The sequence below is a fragment of the Abramis brama genome, assembly GCF_963993115.1.
Source record: "Abramis brama genome assembly, chromosome: 11".
Lineage (NCBI taxonomy): Eukaryota > Metazoa > Chordata > Actinopteri > Cypriniformes > Leuciscidae > Abramis > Abramis brama.
In genome coordinates this window covers 1932296-1950802 of record NC_139973.1, presented here as the reverse complement: position 1 = coordinate 1950802, position 18507 = coordinate 1932296, and the positions used below count along the sequence as shown (strand labels likewise).

Here is an 18507-nt window from a genome sequence, read left to right as displayed (position 1 = left end):
AAGGGAAAGAACAATTCCATCAAAACCGTCAGAGAGAGACGGAGAGAGAAAAAGAGTGTGTATCCTAGACAGCATTATAGGGCATGTTCTGCTTCTTTTGGTGAAATTCTAATGCAGCATTGCAAACATTGTAGTATTCACTTGCAATTCTAGATTTGAGCTTTAATGAGAATGCTGCCTTCATAACACCTTGTCCTAACCAGACATGACACGACTGTAACATGCGATGAAAAGCATCTTTCTTTTTGTCCTAACCAGACGCGATGGCGATATGCAACAATTCTATTTTAGAAACGGTTTATATTTCTGCAATGTCGCGGCTGGAACAACAACATACAAATTATGACAATGATAATCTCAGGTACTGATTATGTGCTTTATTTAATGTTAAAAGCATCTAATGTGAGTTTGAATATAATTTTGAATTATCTTATAGCCGTACTGAAAGCGAAAATGGATAATTTACCTCAGAACTACTGTAAAGAAGAGATAAATTAAAGAAAATAAGAACTCAATGTGAACAAACAAGTGTATTTTTTGACAGATTGTTTCAGTAATGTGGTATGTATTTTTAATAATGTTAAAATGGTGTATTATTTATGAATTTGATTATGAACAGTGAGAGTGCAGTGCGCTTGCAGAGTGACTCCGCCCACACGCTCTTCTGATTGGCTGTTATTTTGGATTGATTTGGTTGTGAGTGCAGTGCACTTGAAGAGAGACTCCGCCCACACTCTCTTCTGATTGGCTGTGATTAGGGATTGATTTTGTGGAGTCTTGTATTCACGTCACATCTGGTGTAGACAGACAAATGTTTTGTCGCTGGAATCTTATGGATCTGGTTAGCACACGGTGTAAGAAGGCAAAATATCAGCCATCATACTGGATTTTGACCACCACGCGTTAATAATATTGGCCATGATATTGCTTATGGGCCACCATAGACTTATAATATTGACTATCATATCAGTTATCAGCTTTCACAGATTCATAAAATCTACATATGCACACACACAAAACGCATTGCACGATTGCATTGCAAGATTAATTATTAAAGATCACATTGTTATCTTAGCAAGTAGTCAAACTCTACCTGAATCAAATCTCTTATACACTTCCTCATATGCTCATATTTCATTTGCAAACTACTTTTCCTACTGTCAGATTGAACAGGTGAGAACGAGAAAAACTGTCCTGAAATAATGTAACGGTGTGAAAGGAAGGATATGACACCTCGAAACAGAGAATTTAAGAAGCGACCACAATTGCCCTGCAGCTTGTGTCCTCAGATTGAAAGGTTGAGAACAAACACGTCGCTCCTGCCCTGGTGAATCTGCGGTGAATTACTCATAACTTATGTTTAAATGCATGCTAAGATGCAGGAGCGGGACGAGCAAACGCTGTCAGAAAGGAGAAGGACCACATGGAGCATCTCCGAAGCTCTGACAGCCGTCAAACATAAGAGGAGGGAGAGAAACGTACAATATGAGAAGTATATACTATAAAAAGGCTAATCTGAGGAGTGCAGAAATAATTATTTTAATCAAAGAAACTAAAGAAATAAAGGACTCAATTAACTCGCTAATCGTTTCTTTCATTCTTTTAATTTACGTCTTAATTTCTTCATAATCACTCGTTAGACAAAACCAAATCGGAAAAAACAATATTTTGACAACAGTTATAAGACAAACAAGCCAAAACAAAAAATAGTTACGCAAACCGGCAGTGCGTCATTGTGGTGTTTGCTGAAACCACACAAATCAATATGATACCAGACACTCAACGGCCGGCTCTGGAAAGGAGATAGCATGTACTATATGCACAATATATCACTGAACAAGCAGTTTCAGAAGTCTGATAGTGTTTGTTTCATATCAGTCTTCATGGATTTATATGATCATATCAGCACTACACAACATTTGCTGATTGTGCATCCCTACTGAATTAACAAAAGCCCCGCTTTAACTTCATGACGGTGTTTTGTGACCGTGTTTCACGTCATGTATTGCATGCGACGGTAAACGCAGGAGAGAAACGTAACGCTACAGAATCCGAGAGTTTCTCTCTTTCTTTCTGGGCTTCCTCATCCATCTCTCTCTCCTCTCAGAGAAATGTGATATTACACTGCCGTCCAACATCACGCATAATGACAAACCCGTCAAACAGCTGATGGGGGTCGTAGAGCACTTCTAATGTGAACACCCCCCACCCCCACACGCATATGAGTGTGTGTGTGTGTGTGTGTGTGTGCGCTAAACATTCATCATGCATTCATATATTCTATACAGCAAACTGCAGCATCAATAATACAGCATTGTAGCATCCCATTGCACACACACACACACACACACACACACACACTACTAAAGGCAGCACTGATAGTTTTGTTTATCGTCGTCTTCTAGAAATGCACTATGATATCTGCCCCCCCCCCCCGTCTTCTAATTAAGATGCAAATATATCCAAATGCACTATAGACACTTTTTACAAATTACACCCTTTCACACTGTGTGTGTGTGTGTGTGTGTGTGTGTGTGTGTGTGTGTGTGTGTGTGTGTGTGTGTGTGTGTGTGTGTGTGTGAGAGAGAGAATGGGGGTGGTGTTTTTGCATAACTGTTTCTCTTCCTGAGCATCACTGCCATTTGAAGAACCAAAAATAGACATTACAATCTATATATATATATATATATACGTATATATTAAAAATCTCTCATGCAAATCCACAAGGATTTAATTTAAGATCAGAGATCATTCAATAACTTTTGTTTAAAAAAAAAAAAGACTCACACTTAATGGCCATTGAGATGGAAATAAGATTGTTAATAAAGCAGAAAGACATTCTCAGCTAGTTGGGGTTGTTTGTCTGGCTTTGGTCTGTGTGTGTGTGTGTGTGTGTGTGTGTGTGTGTGTGAGAGAGAGAGAGAGAGAGAGAGAGAGAGAGAGAGAGAGAGAGAGAGAGAGAAAGAGAGTGGAGGTGGTGTGAAGTTATAATGGAAGATTAAAAGATTTCCCCCTTATCTGTTACTTTATTACATTCAGACACGTGTGCACAGAAATATACACACACTAGCATTCAAAAGTTTGGGGTCAGTAAGATTTTATTATTATTATAATTTTTTTTTAAATAAATTAATACTTGTATTCCTCGAGGATGCATTAAAGCGATCAAAAGTGACAGTAGAGACAATTATAATGTTACAAAAGATTCTATTTCAAATAAATGCTGTTCTTTTGGAACTGTGTCTTCTTTGTTTTCAACTGATAATAATCATAAATGTTTCTTGAGCATCAAATCATCATATTAGAATGATTTCTGAAGGATCATGTGACACTGAAGACTGGAGAAAATTCACCTTTACATCACAGGAATAAATTATATTTTAAAATATATTCTAATAGAAAACAGAGTTTTTGAACTGTAATAATATTTCACAATTTTACTGTATTTTACAGTATTTTTTATCAAATATATGCAGCCTTGGTGAGCACTAAACAGCTTTCAATCCTTCACACACTACAGTAGAACCCAGAAGAACATGTTCTCACTCAGGAGACTCGAGTAAAGTTCATATTGAGATCTTCTGATTGCAGATTCTGGAATCAATCATGGTACATTTTGATTCAAGAGACACACCACATTCAGTATGTGTGTATAAAGCGTTTGTCAGCCGTCTTTAACTCTATTAATACAGCTCATATAGTATTATATCACACTCTTCCGTTCAAAGCCAGTTCCTGTAGAAAGAGCCATGACCACAAACACAGAGATGAACATCAGCAAACACCTGTGTGTGGATAGAGCTCAAAACATACTGATATATATATAGAGAGAGAGATATATAGATATATAGATATATATCATTAGCAAACACCTGCGTGTGGATAGAGCTCAAAACATAGTCATATATATATATATATATACACACACACACACACACACACACACACATGTTTCCCAAATAATATCTGCTCTGCATAAATACAAATAAGTTTAGGGTTTTCTATTAAAGCAGCAATGAAAAGTCTTGCATGCGTTTTATTACCTGCAACTTCATCCTTATTATTATTATACTGTAAAATAGTTTTATTTTTAGTGTTCTAATTGCATATTGTTTCTTCTTATTCATACTGTGTATTGACCCTGTATTGTCTCGTACTGTATTGTGTATTATTCTTACTAGCTATTGTCTCTTATAGTCTATTCTCTTATATTTAGTGTTTCTTACGAGCCTCTTCTTTCCTGAGAGGAACGGACAAAATAAGGCTTTTATTGTATTAAGTGCAGATGACAATTACGATCTTTTGCATATAATAGCATACACAATAAACAATGCAAACATAAGTGTGCTTGTCACATGACTAGGTTCACACAGAATGGGATAAAATAAGGAGTCAAGAAAGCGATTGTGATTGATTTCACGTCTGGATATAGAAGGTCAAGCGCATTGCATTGTGGGATACAGTATCTCACGCAGTGTGTTCTTTTGTATACTGCACGTTTTGACAAATGTCATCCAATGCATGCGAAACATTAGCATAGTGTGCTCGCTATACATCCTACAGGAGGAGTGTGACTATATTATTCCAGTCCCGCTCTCTCTCGGCACGTCTGCCACGCCAGGCTTTGCTATTACCCGTCTAATTGCACATTCGGCAGTGACAAGAGCTCATTAGTGCTTAATTACACACGTGTTATTTAGTACAAACATCTCCATTTGGGCCCCTTTTGCCGTGTAATTGTTCTGCGGGGACGGCCGTTGAGATGGAGGGCACTTCGAGTGATTCGTGCCGAGTACGGGAGGCTGGAAGTAGGTCATGTGCCATAGCAATAAACAAGGAACACTGCAATAAAATAATATAGTCACACACACACACACATACACACACACACAAATAAATGCACTCATGCCGAAGCCAGTAATATCCAAAGCTCATGTAATATTTACTGTGCACTAATAGATGGCAGAGAGAAAGAGACTGTTTTGCATCTGAATTTCAGAGAAATGCAGACCACATGAACACCACTGAGCTCTGTGTAAGTTTGTTTGCAATATAGAAATCTGAGTCTGAGATCGACTGATGCATATGTATTAAAGTGCAGATGACAGATCTTTTGCATCTAATAGCATATACTGTACAACATAAGAAGGCTTCATTGTTGTCACATGACTAGGTTCACACAGAATAGTATGAGAACACAATGAAAATCTGGGATTTTGTTCATTTGAAGAGGATCATGACATTGATTTTTTTAATTATTATTATTGTTTAAATATGTTCCTTGAGGTTCACTTATAATGTTAATAAAGTTTTTTGCATACAAAAATCTATATATATATGCAAAAAAGAAAAGTCAGTTTTTAAGGCGCGGCTCCTTTAAGGCTGTCGGTAAACAGACACTGCTGTGATTGGCTAACATCACTGCATAGGAAACAGTGTCAACACACACTCGCTGTTTGAAAACATGATCCATATAAAACCGTCCTTTACAGACAGAGCATTATGTAATCATTTACTTGTGTTTGTGGTGCACCTGCTGTAGGGCTGCACGATTATGACAAAAATAATTGTTGATTATTCCCTTGAAATTGTAATTGCGATTATAAATTACGATTAGCACAATTTACATTGAATGATGTTTTGAATAGCTTTATGCCATTGTTTGAAGCCACTGCATGCCATATTGTATATCAAAATAAACCAGCTGAAAACACTCTTCCTGAAAAAACTTTTTTTTTGCTTTTCTATAGCATTAAGCCTCAAATGTCAAAAAAATAAATAAATAAATAAATAAATATATATATTTCAAGAAACCAAACCAAAGTAAATATATGCATGGTATTATAATGTTATATTAAAAAAAAAAAAATCAAACAATGGGGGAAAAACCCTTAAAGGAGCTGTATATAAGAAATGTATTTCAATTAATCATAAAGTAATTGAATACACCGGGGGGGGATACACCGCTCTACAGTAATTTGAAAGTGATTGCAGTACCAGTTTTGGCCACAATCTTACATACGGCTCCTTTAAGATAAGCTGTAGAAAGAACAACAACACATCTTAAGCACACAGAATAATGTAAGTGAACTTTTTTGTAATTGCGCCTTTAAACGATTACATAATTGTGGCATCTGTAATTGTAATTGTGATTACAAATTGGATTAATTGTGCAGCCCTACCCTGCTGTCGGATTCAATACAGTCACGGCTTCTTCTGTCAACTAAAGTTTCTTTGCAACCTGTGTCTCGCTGACTAAACAAAATGCTCCGAACAAACATATAATCCTCTGACGAGATCCGGAATGCCATTAAAATAAACCATCCGCTTGTTTCCGATGCTGGGATCCTTCTACAGAGACTCAAACCAACTGTTTGAACTGGATGTGTCAAAGCAAACGTTCTTTCGCTCTTCTCGACAGACTCCAGTCCATCAGAAACTGAGCGCGCATCAGGTGTAGACAGTGTCAGTCATTATAATGGCTCTAGATGCTCACGTCCAGATGTCAGCTGTTAAGTGACTGAACACCAGTGGGCGGGGCCTATGGTGTGGTGATGAATAACTATTGGTCGATGTCTTGCTCTGGAGGCGGGCATATGCAAATGTATTTGCCCGTGTGACGTCACAGATCCCGCAATATCCAAACAAGCCGTTCATGGAGCTTGATTAAATAAATGCTTTGTTTATAATGAGGATGATTTTAGCTCTGAAACATGCAGGATGTTTTAATGGTACAAAGACCTCATTTATGTCGAAAGATCAAGGACAATTTGATTTCTCATGTCATGACCCCCGGTAAACCCGGAAATTAAGTTTTAGGATTTTGGAAAATATAGAATAATGTAAGGTTTTAGAAGTATAAATATATACTTCACTGTAAAAAAAAAAAAAAATTCTACTTAAAAGCTTGAGCTCAGTTGCTAATTAAATTATTTAAGTATAATCAAGTTGTTTAAGTCATTTCAAAATAAGGAATATTAAACTACATTGAACATTTTCATTTTTGCAACATAAGGTGACCTTTGATTCAAATCTCATATAACTTATAAAAGTTGAAATTGCTTAAATTATTTTGTTCAGTTCAAGTAATGTAAAAACATTTTGTCATGACTAATTGATCATATCTTTTTTTTACAGTTAAATATTCAATATTAAAAAGATTCTGGACTATTTCTGACTATATTATAGAAATAGAAGTATTGCAAGGTTTTTAAATATTAAAAGATGCTTCATTATTGTGACCAATGATTCTCATTTTCTTACATTATCATGTGACTCTTTGTACAAACAGTCAGATTTTCTTTTTCCACTGAAGCTCAAGATGCTCATCTCAAATCTCGTCATCTCATCAGCGTATGTTCATAAAGCTACAGCGTATTTTGAGATATTCTTGAATGCGTGTCTATTTTTGAGACTCAAATTACAAGATATAATCTGTAGTGAAACATTTATATTCAACTCTCAAAAATGCAAAATAGAAGCATTTTCACACGCAGCCTTGAACTTTTGAAGTTTCTAAACATGATGCAATAATGCAACAAGCATTGCAAAGAGGAGTTAAACCATGGTAAAAATCACTTTAAATGCACAAATGTGAGTGTCTTTGAGCTTTAAAAAAATGACAGCGGCAATGATATGATAATAAAGTTAATTAAATAGGTAAAACCACTATTAATAATCATCAGGAAATCATTCTCGCCACAAATATAATAGTTCATTAGTCTGACTGTAGAGGACAATCCACAAAGAAACTTCATAAATAAAGAATAAAAACGCAGCTCATCCAATCAGAAATCTGATTTTAAATGCAAATAATAAATCATTCCGGATGCTGATTGGTAAATACAGTTAAACGTGAAACAGCATGACCTCTCGCACCCGAGTGCTTAATTAAACGGCTAAATTCACAGTGCAATTTAACTCAGTTCACCAGAGTCCAATTCACATTGCTTCTGACCTTTTATTCGGTCTCGGTTACTGTAATCTGGCAACCCGTGCGCTCGTCCAGGCCAACTTGGACCCGACAACTCAAACAATCCAGTTGTTGCCAGAACAGCCGAGGTAATGACGGGAGCTACCGGTGCTCGTCTCCTCTCCGGAGAATGAATAATATTCTGGCAGTGCCGAATCTAATAGGCGCTCTCTCTTAGATATTCAGCTGAGAATGGCACTTATGAAATATTAATATCATACAAAAAATATGGCAACTCCAGCGCACTCCATCTCTCAAACTCCAGCGTAATTGACTATGCAAGTCTCTCCAAATCAGGCGGAGGGAGAAAGAAAGGAGAAACAGAATGCAGGAATGTGTCAGAGTCTCACAAATGAGGAGGAATTAAATGTACAGATGTGACATATGAACGATGGCCTGATGATTACACACACGCACACAAGCAGAACCCAATTAAACATCACGTGTCACGCAACGCCAAACCACGCTAAATTACGATAATTGGACGTGTTTACACATTCAAATAAATTAAACCATTAATATCAAACACTTGAATCGCAAATGGACCACGACGGGAATGCATTCAGATAATGTGAATGTGAAGTGTTAAAACCTCCTCGACCAATTTAACATGTAAACAACCCAATACACACACATGTGTTTCAGTGCAGAAGTGTGTGAGATTGAGCCACGCCTCCACGTTCCCTGATTGCCCAATCATCTCCAGCTGTGACTGTTATTGTGTGTTTCATTTCTTATTTACAGCTCGAGTGAGAAGAATTACACCGGATCACGTCCTAAACACACACACACACGGAACAAAACTCAATAGCTTTGTTTAAAAAAGGCCTGTTTTAGGACTGAGAGTTCATATACAAACACCTTTATGACTTACAGCACTTCTTTATACAGTAATTGATCAAAAAATAATAACGAATCATTCATTTTCTGTTTTAATATACAGTAAAGTGTAATTTATTCCTGTGATCAAAGCTGAATTTTCAGCATCATTACTCCAGTCTTCAGTGTCACATGATCCTTCAGAAATCATTCTGATTTGATGATTTATTACGCTTGTGCTGCTTAATATTATTTTTTTTATAACCTGTGATACTTTTTTCAGGATTTTTTGATGAATAAAAAGGTTTTAAAAAAGAACAGCATTTATAGAAATAGAAATATTGTGTAACAATTTACACTACCTTTCAAAAGTCTAAAAAAAAGTAAAGATATAATTTTTTTTTTTAAAGATTTCTATTTTGAATACTTGTTAGAATATGATATTTTTGGTTAATATGTTTTGCCTGCACATGCGGCGTTAGTTACATCAACGTTTTTTTTTTATACAAATAAAAACAGAATAACATACACTAATGAATCATGCACAATAAAATGAGAGATATATGAAGAGTAGTGTGTGTAATCCGGGTCCAATCAGATTTCACGTTGTCTTTATATAATAAAAGTGGGTGTTTGGTTTTTAATAGCTGTTATGCATTGATTGTTTAACATTTAACTTACAGATGAAATGCCACCAAATGAGGGAAACCACTGAAAACTCATAATGAGATCTCGTTAATATCTCAATTGCCTTAGATTAATCAAAATCTGCTATCAAAAGTAAAAATAAAAACTCAATATGAACTCAAATATTTCTCAACAAATGAGCTGAGCTGCTATAAATGTTCATTTTATGGTTCTATACACTTGTAGGCAAATATTATTTGTCATAAAAAGTTGTGGTTTTTAGGAGGAACATCTGAGACCAAGTTGATACATGAGCAATAACATTTACCTGTGAGATAACATGACACCTAAAGAAGAATCATAACTGGGATGTCATGAATATCTCGAGAGCTCGTACTCGACAGCGATGAGAATAAACTGAGCAAAGTCTGAATGAAACTGATGTTTATTTTACTCTTTCTACTCGACGCTTAATTCAATGTGACTTTGTAATTATTTGTTTCAGACTGAAAACTGATACCAAAAGATGCCAAAAATGTTCAATCAAAAGTCATAGCTCTCAATATTATGAACGCAAATATTTCTATTCAAAGCTGCAATAAAAATTCCTTTTATAAGTCTTTACTCTTACTGGATTATGACTACGGAATCATTTAGGTCTGTTTTGTATTGTAAAGCCTGTGTGTGTGTGTGTGTGTGTGTGTGTGAGAGAGAGAGTGAGTGCCTGTGTGTGTGTGTGTGTGTGTGTGTGTGTGTGTGTGTGTGTGTGTGTGTGTGTGTGTGTGCGTGTGTGAGTGTGTTTGTGTGCATGTGTGTAAGTGTGTGTGTGTGCATGTGTGTGAGTGTGTATGTTTGCATGTGTGTGTGTGTGTTGCTCAGCTCCAGAGGAAGCTGATGGTGGGTGGGTGTGTGAGTGTGTGTGTGTGTGTGTGTGTGTGTGTGTGTGTGTGTGTGTGCGTGTGTGTGTGTGGGTGTGAGTGTGTGTGTGTGTGTGTGTGTGTGTGTGTGTGTCACTCAGCTCCAGAGGAAGCTGAAGGTGAGGGTGGGTGTGTGAGTATGTGTGTGTTCATGTGTGTTCATGTGTATGTGTGCATGTGTGTGTGTGTGTGTGTGTGTGTCGCTCAGCTCCAGAGGAAGCTGATGGTTAGGTTGGGTGTGAGAGTGTGTGTGTGCATGTGTGTGAGTGTGTATGTGCATGTGTGTGAGTGTATGTGTGCATGTGTGTGAGTGTGTGTGTGTGCATGTGTGTGAGTGTGTACGTGTGCGTGTGTGTGTGTGTGTGTGTGTGTGTGTGTATGTGTCGCTCAGTTCCAGAGGAAGCTGAAGGTGAGGGTGGGTGTGTGTGTGCATGTGTGTGAGTGTGTACATGTGCATGTGAGTGTGTGTGTGTGTCGCTCAGCTCCAGAGGAAGCTGAAGGTGAGGGTGGGTGTGTGAGTGGGGGGGGTTATTTTAGCTAGTGAGCGGATGTTTAACTGAACCAACTTTCAACTGAACCCTGTGTGTGGAGATGCAAAGATACCGAACAAAGACTAAAGCTGGTTCCCTCCCTCACCGCAACACCTGACGCACGGGCCGAGGAGAAACGGCACGTTTCCTCTGAGATCTTCAAGTGCTTGTTCTCAGCTCAACCTTCATGCCAGGGTTTGGTTAGACTTCTTAAAAGGCGGCTGAGGAGACGCTTGATAAAAGGCAGATAATTTTAAACCATTCATATGTAAATGCAGGTACGCATCCGGAAAACTGAGCAAGAAAGAAAAAAGATTTTTTTCTTTTTTTTTACCACTGTCTTTTTTTAGATCGCTCCTCAGAACTCTGGGCATTGTAAAAAAAAATATGATATTTTTCAGTTTTATTTATGAAAGTGTCAAGACTCTGTGAAAGAACTTTAACTAACTGTAGAATAATGATTTATATATATAACAAATATATATTTCTGTATATCACTCTACTTTCTATGCTTTATGATGATGTCATAAAATGATGATGATAATGCAGTCATTAAAATAATCCAAAATGTCCCTGAGAATTCAGGGTTCCCACACCTTTAGACCAATACAATTCCATGACTTTTCCAGGCTTTGATGATGAGGATTATTTTAATAAAAATTTGTAAAAGATTCTATTAATTTCCATGACTTCTCCAGGCCTAAAAATCAGAATTTTACAATTTCTAGGTTAAAGATTACCATAGTATTACCACACATGCTCAAACCCATTGTATATACATGCATTTTATGATTTTTTTTATGTTTATGCTTATTGTTACAAAAATAAAAAAATAATAAAATACAAACTTACTATAAAATTACAAAAAAGCATGTCAGGGAAATCTTATTCTTTAACACACTATATAAAGGTAATATAATGTGATTGTTTAAAGTAATAAATCAGAATTGTACAATTTCAAGGTTAAAGTAAACCTTAGTATTACCATATATGTTCAAAAAACATTGCATATCCAAGCTGTTTTTTTTCCGTTTCCTTACAAAAAGTGCTTATTTTTTGGACTTTTTAAATATTACATTATTTAAAATAATATAATATATAATAAATATAAACATATGCCATGTAAATGTTAGTTTTTTAACACTCCCATGATGGCAATACCATGGTATTGTTTAAAGTACCTCACAGCACAATGAAATATTAACATGGAAACCAATGGGACTATATACAATCTGCATAATTTTCCAGGAAATCACCATTTTAAAATCCCCCTGATATTCCAGCTTTTCTCGCTGATAACGGCTCGGACGAGGTATGACTGGTCAGCGTGAGCTGCTTTGTTGGCGCTATAAATGATTTACGATGCCGGTTTCTGGAACATCAATACCATCTCGTTTCTAATTAAAAAGAAGCCGCCCACAATATTGCACACGGCGGTATTCACTCGAGCAGGACGACGAGAAGATCTTTCCAAAAAGAAAAGCTACTGCAGAGGATTTTTCAGTGTTTTGGAACATGTTTATTTCCACAGTTTCACATTTTCAGTTAATATGCTGAGTAGATCAATTGAAAAGAAAAGCGGAGGGCACACGCAGTTCGAGATTTTCCAGTGAGTCAGACGTGTTTTACTTTGTTAAATATGGAGGTCCTTTCAAGTAACGGAAAGTGAAAAAGGAAACATAGGTAATTCTGAGTCAAACATGCACACTTCTGAACGTGAGTCACTTTTGTATGTGTGTGAACCAGCATTGCAAACATAAGCTGTGTATATCTGCAACTGCAAAAACACCATTGAATGAGCACAAAATAAAAACCATGCCTACGATCTATAAAGATGGTGCTAAAATGACTGTTTATTCACGTGCATTGCTCATTCAACAAATGCACTATAGTAACTGTGTTTGTAGAACTCACATTATAAAAATGCATGTCTTTTGGTGAAATAATTCACAACTTACAGTAGACATTAATTCTTCTCATGCTCAAAGCAAAGAAAAATAACAACATCCACATTGCATGATATTCACTAACAAATAATTGCACCAATATTCTCTGAAATACCATGCAAGTGCATTGTGCATGAATATGGTGATCATTCAGTGTCAGGGCATTACCATCTGATGCTGCCACTGTGTGTTGTGTGAGTCTAAGTAGACTGGTTTTTGGCTCAAGTTTAAACTTTATCCTGTAGCATGTGGTGTGTGTGTGTGTGTGTGTGTGTGTGTGTTTTTGTTTATATTACATTGTGGGAACCAAATGGCCCCACAAGGATAGTAAAACCTGAGATCACCTCCATTGTGGGGACCAGCCAGCGGTCCCCATGAGGGAAATGGGTTAATAAACATACTAAATGATATTTTTTTGAAAATGTAAAAATGCAGAAAGTTTTCTGTGATGGGTAGGTTTAGGGGTAGGGTTAGTGTAAGGGGACAGAATATACAGTTTGTACTGTATAAAAACCATTACGTCTATGGAGAGTCCCCATAAAGATATGTGCGCCTGTTTGTGTGTGTGTTTGTGTGTGTGTGTGTGTGTGAGTGGCTGGGAGGTTATGGTGGGTGTGAAGTGTGGCCATATGTGGACATATAGAGACTCTGAGTTCATCATGTGACCCTCAGAGAACCACAAAACCACCACAGAGAGACAGTCACAGTCAGACAGCAGGGGGCGCTAGAGAAAACCCTGATCCAAAACCCAGCGAACTGACGACATAAACCACGATGAGTGGACAAACGAATCCAATATGGTGGCTGTGTCAATAGAAATGTTAATTATACTTTCAGAAACAATCTTTACAGTTTGGTTATTTCACCATATTTGTGTGTCAGCAGATTCTGATTGGATGTTTTTATCATTCATCAGCTGGGGAAAAAAAAATTGGTCTGAAAGTGATTCCAATGTTGTTTTTGTTATTGCTGTGGTGTGGACTTCGCTGTTCTCGTGGAATTAGAATGATTATTAATTTATATATTCATTTATATTGAAAATAAATGCCTTTCCGATCTGATATGTGATGGGGAAAGGGAGTAGAGCGAGTTCAGCAAAAGGCGGATTTGAACTCGGGTCGATTTGCATCAAAACTTTCTGCCACGCACCGTATTTCTACTGTTGATAATCCAGCGTCTTCTGTAATTTTGACGTCAGTGGGCGGAGTTAGTGTAAATAGACACTCCATTATTGATTATGGTGTTTGCGTACTTGCATAAACTCCATCTTTATTTGTATCTATGGTTTCATGAAGGAACTTTATCATCCATAGAACCATTCCAGGTTATTTATACTGGAAAAAGGTACTTTAGATTATTAAATATTATTATTAAAAGTGATTCTGAAAGGTTCTTTGGTGAATCCATAATCCCAGCAAGCAATTTTGCGTTTAAAATACGTCTAATAACCGTCCAAACACGGCCCAGACGTCTAGGCTAAAACAAGGCAAAATTTGGGCTGTCAGTGAAAACTGAATAGACATCTAACCATCGCACAAGAATAGACTAGTCATCTAAAATATGAACACGTCAAAGAAATGAAAAACCAAACGCCTTGTAATCACTGTTGACTTTGCTTACATGATGGAATATCATTCATCTCACAAGTTATTTTAGCAAAAACGACATGTAACCAAATTCAAGGTTATTTTGGCTAGAAGTGGGTTACTCATAAGCCCTATTCGGACGGGATTAACTTTACCAGGGTAGATGGAGTGTAATTTTACCACAGGACGTCTGTAATATTAATGGCCAATTCGCACGGGATAGGAGATCTCAGTAAAACTAGCAGAAGTGGGAGAGTAACTCGATTTACACTCCGCCGTCACACTCATGTGTGTTACGCTGCTTCCTGATATCACGTGCACAAGCACATATAACCTATATTTATATATATAAAACAGTTATGTCCGTTCAAACGATGTATTAATTAACTTCAGATTGGATTGTGTTGGTAATAGGCACTTAGCTAACGCGAAAAGATGTTTCGTGCCTCTAACAAGTGCTGTCGATCTTCTTCTGATCTGAATGGTGTGTGTGAAACACTTGAGTTTTGCCACAGACTCGTCCCAGCGACTAGAACGCAACTGATGCTTTATCAAGCGTCTCCATACTTAAAAAACTGCGGGAAACTACTTTTAAACTGGATATGATGAAATATTTACGTACATATTTACAGCGGGTCTATTCGCACGGGATTAGTATTACCTGAGGTTATTTCTCCGGACCTTTTTACTGAAGGTAAAAGTCACCGTAATCTTTACTGACATTGTCCGTGATGATCACTGAGATGCACATTCGGAGAGAAGAGAAGCTCTGGTAATTATTACTCTACCCCTCCTCTCCATGTTAAACTAGTCCCGTCCGAATAGAGCTATAGCCGGACTATATCGGGTCTATAGTTAACCGAGACGGTGAAATGGCGGCTATTGGGCAAAAGCCCCTTGTTTAGAGTATGTTTCTGGTCAGTAGGTTAGGGTTAGGTCTCACTAGGGTTTGTGTCAGAGCTGAAGAGGAAGATGAAGGTGTGGAACGGGTCTCACCCCTGAAGAGGGCAGTCTTTTCTCCTCAGGGTTGTGTCTCACGGGTAATGCGCCGTACAGCCTAACACCTCGATCTCCTACACTGAATCTGCTCTGTAGAGATGGAGAAGAGGAGAGGCGGAAGGAGACAGAGAGGAGAGAAAACACAGGACAACGCACCCAACTTAGAAGTGAAACGACTGATTCATCATTGACAGACAACCAATGAGAGCTTCACAAATCAAAACATCATCAATACCCAACAGGATTTTCCCTCACTGACATTTTACTATAGTATCTAAGGTGTTTACCATAATCCACCCTCTAATATTATGGATATACGGCTCAGGTTCCTCCTTCAATGTGTGTTTATGGGACTTTTCCAGCTGTTTTATCATCCAGTGGGTGTAAACCGTGCCTTTAATACTCCAGGCGTTTGATCACATCATGATCAGCACTAGTACAAGTGATGATTGACTTAAATGCCACTATAACATATTGAGCTCAGCGTGAATCATGACATATGAACTGATTTCAGTCAGTCATTCTGGCCTCTTCCCACTGCGTGTTCATGTATCTGTGTCTGTGTGTGTGTGTGTGTGTGTGTGTGTGTGTGTGTGTGTGTGTGTGTGAGAGATCTCCTCTGTCCCACTCTGTGTGTGAGGCTTGTTTGAGGAAACGCTCCCGGCAGGAGTTTTGGCAGTCTGGGTTTAGGATTCGGAGCAATCCAACATCTAATGATTCACACAAGAGAGTGTGCCAAACACACACACACACATAGAGACATATGAAACTAGTGTAGTGTACTTGTAGTGCACACCACTGTCTCTCAAATGACCTGAGAGAAAAATTACAACCGGATGATAAAATACGGCCTCAGGCTCATTAACAAAATAACACAGCCCTGCATCTTAAATAGAAAATAATTTGATAATGCTGAGTTAAAAAATATCAGTAAAAACTTTCCATCATGTAGTTATATATACAGTGTTGTTTGTGCAAGTTACTCTGGAAATGTAATTAAATGACTGATTACTCCTTTTAAAAGTAATCAAGCTACTGTTTTGATGACTTTATTTCAAAAGTTAATGTAATGTAATTAGTTTTAATTAGTACAAAAAACCCAGAATAACCTCTTTAGCCTGCTCATGAATTAACTTTATTGGGAAGAGCATACAATATCTCAGAACAAACTAAATTAAGCCAGTTTCTTCTGACTTTTAACTCCAACTTTGAAATATTTGTATATTTGGACTGGACTCGACAGTAGAAGTTGATGCACTGCTCTCCGCACCTGCTGTTTCTCGAGAAGTTTTACCGTGCTGCGCTTTCAGGCGTGTTAACAAATTAGATGTGGAGTTTTCCGCAGTTGAAAAGGTTTTCTTCCCCCCACATAATTGACAGCGCACAATAATGTTCTTACCGTTGACAGAAATAAACTCAAAATAATGATTGTATTTCCAGCTACAGAACGCGTAATGTTCTCTCTCCATGAGTAGATGACGGCATCTGAAAAGCTATTTCTCTTTTTACAATCAAGATGAACAAAGACTCCTCGTCTTTGGGATTCTCTCCCAGTCAACATCCGTAATTCAGACTCGTTAGCTCAAAACTCAAAACTCATTTATTCAGAACTGCTTATCTTCCATGATTACTTTGTGCACTCAAGTCCAGTACTTTTTTTATTGCTGTTTTCTATTGACATTGTTATTTACTGTTATTTTCTGTTTTAATATTGTTACTGTTGCTACTTGTTGTATGGTGACCTTGAGTGGTTTGAAAGGCGCCTTAAATAAAATGCATTATTATTATTATTATTATTATTATTATTATTATTATTATAAAACACTGCATGCTGTCGGCAGCGAAATAACACAGCTGTAACTTGGGCTTGGAACTATACTCTAATTACTATTTTGGATATTATAACGCGTTACATTCCTCCGTTCCTAAAAAAGAAACCAACTTACAGTAACACGTTATTTAGTAATGCGTTACATATATATATATATTAGCTTTAAAATAACTAAAACATTTTGTCAAAAGTTGTAGTTTTAATGCATTCAAAATTATTGTAGTCAAAAATGTATTCAGTTTGTATTCAAAATGTATCATTTAACTTGCAATCTGCAAAGGAGTGGAAAAAATACTAATAATGGAATAATGTTAAATACTCCATTTAATGTCTAGAAACATAAACACAAGCTTTTTCTCTTTGAATGCAGTAAAACACCCACAGATGCAGCAGAAAACATCTGTCCATAATTCTAACCTTGAATTCAGGATTAGGCATAAAATAATGTCATTGAAAAGCGGCGGAGAACTGAACAGATAGTTGTCGTCAGGCTCAGAGGAATCATGTCTATGTGGAATTTTTCTGCTGATTAATGGATAATACAAGACAAATAGTTACAAATAGTTGTTTAAAGCAACAAAATCATATTTTGTTTGTGCTCGAGCAAAACATGCACTATTTCTGGAATCAGCACACCAAAACTAGTAAGAAACAAGTATTGGATTTCATTCAACGGTGGTGTAGCATATAAATATGATAAAGACAAAACAGGTGTTTATGTTAAATATTCACATCTCATGGACATGCACATCTATATCATTATACTGTCAATGTCTTGTATTTGCATTGCCAAAAATAAAAAATAAAATTAAAATATTAAAAAACTAAAATAAACATGTTTTCAATAAAGTTTGATGTCAAATCTTTCCTCACACTAATATATGTCAATCAGTTTCTCTCAGCCAGCCGATTGTCTTGAAAACGCAAGCAAACAACCCACACGTGAAGTGATTCGGCTGAGCGCTGGATGATTCTGCATTTCACTGTAAATCAGAAAGTGTCGTATGACTAACAATATGCTGTCAAGTAAATCTGAAGTGCTGTATTTAGCGCGTGAGAATGTCCCTCATCAGATGTGGCAGATCGGGCCGGCCACGACGCTAATCGTTCAGACAGATTGAAGATGTTGTCATCTATGCTCCTTTCTTTCTTTCTTTCTCTCTGATTTGAATGCCTCTCTCATCACTACAGCTAAACTTAGACTCACAACAGGGGTTTTCTGCACCTCGAGTCTTCCTGTTAACCACGGCACGTGTCCGTAATCGACCTGCCCTTTACTG

At 37.1% G+C, this 18507-nt stretch overlaps 1 protein-coding gene across 7 annotated transcripts in view; it reads right to left on the bottom strand.

The window, feature by feature from the left end:
* Nucleotides 1-18507, bottom strand: part of tox2 (TOX high mobility group box family member 2) — a 129716-nt gene that overhangs the window by 66073 nt on the left and 45136 nt on the right. For 4 of the 7 annotated variants that reach the window (XM_084129109.1, XM_084129110.1, XM_084129114.1 and 1 more), the window contains exon 2: nt 15394-15486. The exons of the other annotated variants lie outside the window; for them this stretch is intronic. In XM_084129109.1, the coding sequence (XP_083985235.1) occupies nt 15394-15486 (93 nt within the window). The remainder of the gene's footprint in view (nt 1-15393; nt 15487-18507) is intronic. 7 annotated transcript variants of the gene reach the window in all.